Source organism: Stegostoma tigrinum, chromosome 41 (assembly GCF_030684315.1).
Source record: "Stegostoma tigrinum isolate sSteTig4 chromosome 41, sSteTig4.hap1, whole genome shotgun sequence".
In the NCBI taxonomy this organism is placed as follows: domain Eukaryota; kingdom Metazoa; phylum Chordata; class Chondrichthyes; order Orectolobiformes; family Stegostomatidae; genus Stegostoma; species Stegostoma tigrinum.
Window position 1 is genome coordinate 3,885,869 of NC_081394.1, and position 10,356 is coordinate 3,896,224.

Genomic DNA, 10,356 nt, shown 5'->3' on the forward strand with positions numbered 1-10,356 from the left:
TAAAGTCACACATTGCAGATTTAATACCAGGTACAGTTTGCATAGGTGAACCCCAAATGAGGCACAGCTTCAGTCTGGAGGGTGCCAGCAATTCCCTGGAAACAGAATCCCAAGGAGGCATGAAGGAACACAAAACCATCCCCCCCCCCGCCTCAGTAGTGCCTCTGTTTTCTCACTGGGAACTCACAGTCCAGGTTGGGCCACACTAGAAGCCTGAGACTCGCCAGCAGCCACAGCTGCCCTCTGAGCTGCTTCTTCCCTGTAGCCCTTCAGCAGCTGGTTGACCAGGGTCTTCTTGTTGGCTCCTGTGCGCCGGGTGGGGAGTGGCGGCAGGGGGTTGCGCTTGTACTCGATGACAGCCATCCTGGCCCTGTCCAGGTTCTCCCGAGTCGGAATCTGCGCCATCCGCACGTAAGCCCCTCGGTATTCCTGGAATCGCGGAGCTAGGACCTTGAAGAGTTTTGGGATGAGATCCTTCTCCTGCAGGAATGAGAGAGAAGGAAATTCCTAGGATTAATCCTTTCTGCAGACTCCGCTCCCCATCCTCAGGCTGGGTTTAAGCTCCAACATCCAGTCTTTCAGTTTCTCCCAAATGTAACCTGGCATTTCCCTGAGTCAGCAAAGTGTGGAGCTGGACGAACACAGCAGGCCTAGCAGCATCTCAGGAGCACAAAAGCTGACGTTTCAAGCCTAGACCCTTCATCAGAAAAGGGTCTGATAAAGAGCCTAGGGCCAAATCATCAACATAAGATGCTGCTTGGCCTGCTGTGTTCGTCCAGCTCCACACTTTGTTATCTCGGATTCTCCAGCATCTGCAGTTCCCGATATCACTCATTTCCCTGAGTCAGTCGACATTCCCCAGGTTTAATGCGGAAACTCACTCCCACTCACTCCTCGTCCCAGGTCAAAATAATTTGGTTCAAATCCCACTTGACAGATTCAAGCAAGATTATCCACACAGCATTTTTGGGAATGTGCCGAGCGAACGCCGGCGCCACCTGAGGGTCAGTGCTGCATGAACCAGGGACTGCTTGAACAAAAATAAAGGCTGACATGTGCCTGAATCCTGGCTTCCTCCTGAGTCTTTGCCCCTGGTTGGAGAGTGGAGGCGAGTTTCACTCCTACAATGAGGAAGCAGCAAATACTTCGACACACTCTTGAAATCTTTAGCTGCCTTATTCTCACACACTTAAGATATAAGAAACACAAGCGCTGTCTGGTTTTGCACCCTCCCCTCCTCCGTTGTCAAACCCCTCCCAACGATTTCTCTTACATTCTCCAGTCCCACACAACTCTCGGAGCTGTTGGCTGTCCTCTAATTCTGGGCTCATGTGCATTGCAAATGTAGTGGTCACATCTTCAGTTACCTCATCTCCAAGTTCTGGAATTCCCTCTCCGTAGCTGTTCTACTCCCTGCTTCATTTTTCTCTTTTTTGATGTTCCTCATAACCCTCTCTTTAAGCAAGGTTTGACAACTGATCCAAAATCTCCTTCAGTGCTTGACATCATCCCTTGCAATGTAATGCAGCACCTCGGGACACTTGGTTACATTTAAGGCACTATCTAAATCCAAATTATTGCTGTTTTTGATGTTCTCCAGGCATTACAATGGGGGACGAAAAGCAAAATGTTAGTATGGGTGGCTCAGTGGGTAGCACTGCAGCCTCCCAGCACCAGGGACCCAGGTTCAATTCCACCCTTGGGCAAGTGTCTGTGTGGAGTTTGTACATTCTCCCCGTGTCTGTGTGGGTTTCCTCCGGGTGCTTCATCCCACGGCCCAGGCGGGAGGTGAGGTTATGTGGATGAACCAGTAAATTTCTGTAGAGTCTGGGGCGTGGAGGCTAGATAGGTTAGCTACGCGAAATGCAGGGATAAGGTAGAGCTGGGTGGGGTGTTCCTCTTCAGAGGGATGGTGTGGACTCGATGGGCCACATTGCCTGGCTCCCCGCTGTAGGGATTCTATGATTCTGTCTAAAACTCCCGCATTACTTTGTAGCCCACTCCACTTTTCTGATTCTCAAAGTAGCTGTGTGCTGCCCATGTAGTTTAAACTCATTCGCTTCCAGACTCCTGTCTTTACCTCCGGAGCATCATACAGCCCTGCCTACCCTTTATCCAGAAATTCTTCTACTGGCTACAAGAGGCAGAAGATTCATGGAAGTTTCTTTTTTATTCATTCATGGATGCTAATCTTACCGGGCAGCATTAGTTGCGGTCGGGAATAAGTGAGGTCTGCAAGTGAGGATCAGGAATCCCAGTTTAAACCTCCCCCCCACCTAACAGAAGTTCTCTGCCAAACTATACCATCACAAGACTTACTAAACCACCAGGCTCAGCCAGGGGTTTGGGGGAAGTGAAGACAGCAATCCGAGTACTGAACGGGCCAGTAGTTAAGCTTACACTGCACACATCTTCGGGACTCGCCTGCGTTCAAGTCAGGCTCATTTCCTGTAACCAAACAAGGAACGCCCTCCTCCCCCATTGCTGAAGAAGGGTTCCAACCTGAAACGTCTGCTTTCCTGCTCCTCTGATGTTGCCTGGCCTGTTGTGTTCCTCCTGACTCCAGTATCGGCAGTTCTTACTACCTCTAACAGCAGGCTATTTGAGCCCTTTACCTCTATTCATTGAGATCGTGGCTGATCAGATTTTAACTTCACCTCTACATCCCTGCGTCTCTCCCAGATCATCTTCCATCCCCTTGGGTGCTGGGGGTCTTTCTACCTCTGCCGTACAAGTATATAAAGATTCTACATCTGCTACCTTTTCAGGAAGGGAATTCTAAATACTCACAAGAAAAGCAAGTTTCTTCATCTTGGTTTTAAATGGATGTCTCCTTCTTTCAAACTCTCATCTCCCCTAATTCTGTATTCTCCCGCGAGAGAAAACACCCTTTCTACGCCCATCGCAAGGCAAGTCCTTTCAGGGTTTGAAATGTATCAATTCAGTCACCTCTGAATCTTCCAAACTCCCGAGGATACAGGCCCAGCCCAAATAGTGCTTCCCTCACAAGCTGTGCTGCCATTTCTATGACTTTTCTTTCCATGGACAACATTTTATTTTTGGCCATATCTATGTTTGTAGGTCTTCCTCTTCAAAATCTAGGCTCTTTTCACAACACCTTACTATATATAAATGTTACCCATTAAATTTAGAGTGAATATATGCATTTAAATGTCAGATTTCAGACGTTTTCTGCACCAACGTCACCAATCGAAGGTGTCCCTGTCTCGTGGCAATGATGCTGAAGCGTGGTTCGTCGATCTGGTGCCCCAATCCAAATTATATACCTGTCTGGGCTAGCATTGCCAGTCTGGAATTGGAAATTGTTGTGTTAACGCATTGAGTCATCGTGTCACATTCGTGTGGGTATTTTCACAAAGTGTGGAAGTACAGGCATAAACCGGTGTTAGAGTATTTTAGCTGCTCACATGTCAGTGCTCTGCAGCTTGCAGTGTTTCATAATATTATGGACAAAGGACACAATATAACGGTGTAAAATATAAAGATCTAAGGATAGCCGAGGATAAAACTGTCTACATTTTTCTGCGTCATTTTTGAAGGGATTGTCAGTTCTGGTCGCCCTTCTGTAGGAAGGATATTATTAAATTGAACAGGGCTCAGAAAAGTTTTACCAGGATTGGCGGGTTTGCATTCTCAGCAAAAGCTGGGGCTCTTTTTCAAGTCGAGCGCACGAGGCGGAGAGGTCGCCTTACAGAGGTTTAGAAAATCATGACGGGCATAGATAAAGTGAACAGGCAAAATCGTTTCCCCACGGTGGTCAAGTTCAAAACTAGGGGACATATTTTTAAGGTGAGATGAGAAAGATTTAAAACGGACCTGAGGGGCAACTGTTTTCATGCACAGGGTGGTGCGTGTATGGAAGGAACGACCAGCAAAAGTGGTGGGGGCTGGTACAGTTACAGCATTTAATAGACATTTGGACATAGACATCAGAAGGAAAGATTCAGAGAGAACCGGGCCACAGGCAGACATGTGGGACTAGTTTAGTTTGGGAAGCCTGGGCAGCACAGATGAGTTGAACCTAAGGGTGTTTTTCTGTGCTTCAGGACTCTACAACTTCGGTGACAACACTGCTCACAAGGCAATCCACTCATAGAATCACGCAATCCCTAGTGCGGGAAAAGGCCATTCGGCCCAACAAGTCCACACAGACTCTGCATGCAGACCCAGCCCTGTACCCTATCCTTGTAACCTAATACACCTAACTTAAACATCACTGGATGCTATGGGCAATCCACCTACCCTGAACTTGTGATAACAAGGTGTAGAGCTGGATGAACACAGCAGGTCAAGAAGGAGAGGAGCAGAAAGGCTGACGTTTCGGGCCTAGACCCTTCTTCAGAAATACTCTGAACTTGTTACAGGTACAGCAAGCTCCCACAGGCCACACACTATCCCCAAAATGAAACAGCCCTGATGAGCGATTCACTAACCGTTAGCCAGAAGTCGGCTATCTTCATAGCCTTCTCGTCTGTGTCCCCACGCTTGGCATAGTCCACAAGCTGGAAAACAAGGAAGGTGGTCAAGAAGCAACTCCCAGATTCTCCGCACACGAAGGAACGGTGCTCCCGAGACCATCAAGTCCAGCGTCGTTCTGTCCAAGAACTGGTCCTACTGACCGTCAGTCTCGCCCGGGCAAAATACCTGGCTCAGTTTGTCCCTTTCGCAAGGACAGGTGTTCCTCTCAGCTTCAGTCAGGGTGAAGACACTTGAGGAGCAGGGATCCTCCTCCTCACAGCAATGGGAGGTGAAGGGAGCGATTCAATGCAGGCTATTCGGCCCATCAGGTCTGAACAGGCCCCTGGAACCATCCCTCCAGCTGTTGTTTCGCCCACATTTCAGCAAATCATTTCTAATTTTAATTTTTATTAATTCCTCGCTTTGTTCATGCTGAATCTGTTCCCATTGCTCTTTCAGGCAGTGTCTCCCTCATCACAGCAACTTGCTGTGTTGCTCTCCTCCTCTCCTGCCTCCTATCATTCTTTTACTGATTTTCTTCAATGCGTGGCCCTCGGGCGACCATCCCTCCTGTCCCCAAGAACAGAACACAGCCTGGACATTACATTATCAATGATGTGAAACTCACCAGCTCATTTAATTGCTCCAACCCGTGCCCCTCCGCGGCCCCGGCACCCCGCCCCGGCCCCGGCACCCCCCGCCCCGGCCCCGGCACCCCCTCCCCGTCTCCGTCGCCCCCGCCGGCCCCGGCACCCCCTCCCCGTCTCCGTCGCCCCGGCACCCCTCCCCGTCTCCGCGGCACCCCCTCCCCGTCTCCGTCGCCCCGGCACCCCCTCCCCGTCTCCGTCGCCCCGGCACCCCCTCCCCGTCTCCGTCGCCCCCGCACCCCCTCCCCGTCTCCGTCGCCCCCGCACCCCCTCCCCGTCTCCGTCGCCCCCCGCACCCCCTCCCCGTCTCCGTCGCCCCCGCCGGCCCCGGCACCCCCTCCCCGTCGCGCCCGCCGGCCCCGGCACCCCCTCCCCGTCTCCGTCGCGCCCCGCCGGCCCCGGCACCCCCTCCCCGTCTCCGTCGCCCCCGCCGGCCCCGGCACCCCCCTCCCCGTCTCCGTCGCCCCCGGCACCCCCTCCCCGCCTCCGAGACCCCCGCCGGCCCCGGCACCCCCTCCCCGCCTCCGAGACCCCCGCCGGCCCCGGCACCCCCTCCCCGTCTCCGAGACCCCCGCCGGCCCCGGCACCCCCTCCCCGTCTCCGAGACCCCCGCCGGCCCCGGCACCCCCTCCCCGTCTCCGAGACCCCCGCCGGCCCCGGCACCCCCTCCCCGTCTCCGAGACCCCCGCCGGCCCCGGCACCCCCTCCCCGTCTCCGAGACCCCCGCCGGCCCCGGCACCCCCTCCCCGTCTCCGAGACCCCCGCCGGCCCCGGCACACCCTCCCCGTCTCCGAGACCCCCGCCGGCCCCGGCACCCCCTCCCCGTCTCCGAAAACCCCGCCGGCCCCGGCACCCCCTCCCCGTCTCCGAGACCCCCGCACCCCCTCCCCGTCTCCGAGACACCCGCCGGCCCCGGCACCCCCCCCCCGTCTCCGAGACCCCCGCCGGCCCCGGCACCCCCTCCCCGTCTCCGAGACCTCCGCCGGCCCCGGCACCCCCTCCCCGTCTCCGTCACCCCCCGCCGGCCCCGGCACCCCCTCCCCGTCTCCGTCACCCCCGCCGGCCCCGGCACCCCCTCCCCGTCTCCGTCACCCCCGCCGGCCCCGGCACCCCCCTCCCCGTCTCCGTCACCCCCGCCGGCCCCGGCACCCCCCTCCCCGTCTCCGTCACCCCCCTCCCCGTCTCCGTCACCCCCTCCCCGTCTCCGAGACCCCCGCACCCCCTCCCCGTCTCCGAGACACCCGCCGGCCCCGGCACCCCCTCCCCGTCTCCGAGACCCCCGCCGGCCCCGGCACCCCCTCCCCGTCTCCGAGACCTCCGCCGGCCCCGGCACCCCCTCCCCGTCTCCGTCACCCCCGCCGGCCCCGGCACCCCCTCCCCGTCTCCGTCACCCCCGCCGGCCCCGGCACCCCCTCCCCGTCTCCGTCACCCCCGCCGGCCCCGGCACCCCCTCCCCGTCTCCGTCACCCCCGCCGGCCCCGGCACCCCCTCCCCGTCTCCGTCACCCCCGCCGGCCCCGGCACCCCCTCCCCGTCTCCGTCACCCCCGCCGGCCCCGGCACCCCCTCCCCGTCTCCGTCACCCCCTCCCCGTCTCCGTCACCCCCTCCCCGTCTCCGTCACCCCCGCCGGCCCCGGCACCCCCTCCCCGTCTCCGGCGCCCCCCTCCCCGTCTCCGGCGCCCCCCTCCCCGTCTCCGTCGCCCCCCTCCCCGTCTCCGTCGCCCCCCTCCCCGTCTCCGTCGCCCCCCTCCCCGTCTCCGTCGCCCCCCTCCCCGTCTCCGGCACCCCCGCCGGCCCCGGCACCCCGTCTCCGGCACCCCCTCCCCGTCTCCGTCGCCCCCGCCGTCTCCGTCGCCCCCTCCCCGTCTCCGGCGCCCCCTCCCCGTCTCCGTCGCCCCCTCCCCGTCTCCGTCGCCCCCTCCCCGTCTCCGTCGCCCCCCTCCCCGTCTCCGTCGCCCCCCTCCCCGTCTCCGTCGCCCCCCTCCCCGTCTCCGTCGCCCCCCTCCCCGTCTCCGTCGCCCCCCTCCCCGTCTCCGTCGCCCCCTCCCCGTCTCCGGCACCCCGTCTCCGGCACCCCCTCCCCGTCTCCGTCGCCCCCGCCGTCTCCGTCGCCCCCTCCCCGTCTCCGGCGCCCCCTCCCCGTCTCCGGCGCCCCCTCCCCGTCTCCGTCGCCCCCCTCCCCGTCTCCGTCGCCCCCCTCCCCGTCTCCGTCGCCCCCCTCCCCGTCTCCGTCGCCCCCCTCCCCGTCTCCGTCGCCCCCCTCCCCGTCTCCGTCGCCCCCCCTCCCGTCTCCGTCGCCCCCTCCCCGTCTCCGGCACCCCCGCCGGCCCCGGCACCCCGTCTCCGGCACCCCCTCCCCGTCTCCGTCGCCCCCCGCCGTCTCCGTCGCCCCCTCCCCGTCTCCGGCGCCCCCTCCCCGTCTCCGTCGCCCCCTCCCCGTCTCCGTCGCCCCCTCCCCGTCTCCGTCGCCCCCTCCCCGTCTCCGTCGCCCCCCTCCCCGTCTCCGTCGCCCCCCTCCCCGTCTCCGTCGCCCCCCCTCCCCGTCTCCGTCGCCCCCCTCCCCGTCTCCGTCGCCCCCCTCCCCGTCTCCGGCGCCCCCTCCCCGTCTCCGGCACCCCGTCTCCGGCGCCCCCTCCCCGTCTCCGTCGCCCCCGCCGTCTCCGGCGCCCCCTCCCCGTCTCCGGCGCCCCCTCCCCGTCTCCGGCGCCCCCTCCCCGTCTCCGGCGCCCCCTCCCCGTCTCCGGCGCCCCCCTCCCCGTCTCCGGCGCCCCCTCCCCGTCTCCGGCGCCCCCTCCCCGTCTCCGGCGCCCCCTCCCCGTCTCCGGCGCCCCCTCCCCGTCTCCGGCGCCCCCTCCCCGTCTCCGGCGCCCCCTCCCCGTCTCCGGCGCCCCCTCCCCGTCTCCGGCGCCCCCTCCCCGTCTCCGGCGCCCCCTCCCCGTCTCCGGCGCCCCCTCCCCGTCTCCGGCGCCCCCTCCCCGTCTCCGGCGCCCCCTCCCCGTCTCCGGCGCCCCCTCCCCGTCTCCGGCGCCCCCTCCCCGTCTCCGGCGCCCCCTCCCCGTCTCCGGCGCCCCCTCCCCGTCTCCGGCGCCCCCTCCCCGTCTCCGTCGCCCCCCTCCCCGTCTCCGGCGCCCCCTTCCCCGTCTCCGGCGCCCCCTCCCCGTCTCCGGCGCCCCCCCGCCGGCCCCGGCGCCCCCCCCGCCGCCCCCCCCCCGTCTCCGGCGCCCCCTCCCCGTCTCCGGCGCCCCCCCGCCGGCCCCGGCGCCCCCCCCGCCGCCCCCCCGCCGGCCCCGGCGCCCCCCCGCCGGCCCCGGCGCCCCCCTCGCCGGCCCCGGCGCCCCCTCCCCGTCCCCGTCGCCCCCTCCCCGTCCCCGTCGCCCCCTCCCCGTCCCCGTCGCCCCCTCCCCGTCCCCGTCGCCCCCTCCCCGGCTCCGTCGCCCCCTCCCCGGCTCCGTCGCCCCCTCCCCGGCTCCGGCGCCCCCGCCTCGGCTCCGTCGCCCCCTCCCCGGCTCCGGCGCCCCCGCCCCGGCTCCGGCGCCCCCGCCCCGGCTCCGGCGCCCCCTCGCCGGTCCCGGCACCCCCTCCCCGTCTCCGTCATCCCCTCGCCGGCCCCGGCACCTCCTCCCTGTCTCCGTAACCCCCTCCATCTCTGTAACCTCCTCCAGCCCCTACACCCCCTCCCTCTCTCCGTAACCCCCTCCATCTCTGTAACCTCCTCCAGCCCCTACACCCCCTCCCTCTCTCCGTAACCCCCTCCATCTCTGTAACCTCCTCCAGCCCCTACACCCCCTCCCTCTCTCTGTAACCCCCTCCAGCCCCGACACCCCCTCCCTCTCTCTGTAACCCCCTCCAGCCCCGACACCCCCTCCCTCTCTCTGTAACCCCCTCCAGCCCCGACACCCCCTCCCTCTCTCTGTAACCCCCTCCAGCCCCGACACCCCCTCCCTCTCTCTGTAACCCCCTCCAGCCCCGACACCCCCTCCCTCTCTCTGTAACCCCCTCCAGCCCCGACACCCCCTCCCTCTCTCTGTAACCCCCTCCAGCCCCGACACCCCCTCCCTCTCTCTGTAACCCCCTCCAGCCCCGACACCCCCTCCCTCTCTCTGTAACCCCCTCCAGCCCCGACACCCCCTCCCTCTCTCTGTAACCCCCTCCAGCCCCTCCCTCTCTCTGTAACTCCCTCCAGCCCCTCCCTCTCTCTGTAACCCCCTCCAGCCCCTCCCTCTCTCTGTAACCCCCTCCAGCCCCTCCCTCTCTGTAACCCCCTCCAGCCCCTCCCTCTCTCTGTAACCCCCTCCAGCCCCTACACCCACCTCCCTATCTCTGTAAGCCCCTCCAGCCCCTACCCCCCTCACTATCTCTGTAACCCCCTCCAGCCCCTACCCCCCTCCCTATCTCTGTAACCCCCTCCAGCTCCTTCAACTCTGGAATTCTCCAGCCCCTACCCCCCTCCCTATCTCTGTAACCCCCTCCAGCTCCTTCAACTCTGGAATTCCCTCCCTAAACCTCTCAATTTTTCTTACTCCTCTTTTTAAAGCTCTGCACAAGTCTGCTTTGAGCACCTTTGGTCATTTGAGCTGAATTCGGGTCTGGTAATGGCTTACCCAGGGAAATTCTCCCACTTTGAGGGTGTTACATTAATGTAGGGTGTTTATGGAAGAGCAGGAAACCTGCAGCTGTCTGTAGGACTGTGCAGGAGAACAGCTGATAATTGGCGGGGGCGGGGGGGCACTCGGGAGCAGTTGGTACATTGAAGGTTAGGGTCAGGGAAGTTACCTTCTCGGCATAAGGTTTCATCTCATCAGCGCGCGCCAGAGTGGTTTCAATCCTCTCGTGTCGGACTAACGCAGTCACCAGGTTCCGTAACATGTCGAGCCGGGACTTGGGGCCGAGCCCCATCCGTCGGTAAACCTTCCCATGACTGATCCACAGGGCGGCGGTCAAGCGCATCGCTCCAGCAGGTTTGGGGAGGCTGTGGGAACAGAACAGAACAGAACTGAGGGGTCAACAAGGGCTGGCGGAGCACGGTAGGGTGGTCGGGGTGGGGGAAGAAGTGGACAGATGGGGTTTGGGGGGCAGACGCAGGGGAGGGGGGAGAGTGGGGGAGAGAGAGTGAGTGGGGAGAGAGAGAGTGGGGGGGGGAGAGAGAGAGAGAGTGGGGGGGGAGAGAGAGAGAGTGAGTGGGGGGGGGAGAGAGAGAGAGAGTGTGGGGGGGGGAGAGAGAGAGAGAGTG

General features: G+C 62.8%; 1 protein-coding gene across 1 annotated transcript; it reads right to left on the minus strand.

Annotated features, from left to right (window-relative positions):
* On the minus strand, positions 1–10,134 carry mrpl17 (mitochondrial ribosomal protein L17). The gene is made up of 3 exons (XM_059641256.1): positions 9,900–10,134; positions 4,455–4,523; positions 1–480 (listed from the first exon to the last, which is right to left on the minus strand). Exons 1-3 carry the CDS (start codon positions 10,071–10,073, stop codon positions 184–186), a joined length of 540 nt encoding a protein of 179 aa, XP_059497239.1. The 5' UTR covers positions 10,074–10,134; the 3' UTR covers positions 1–183.
* Positions 10,135–10,356: the final 222 nt, after the last annotated feature.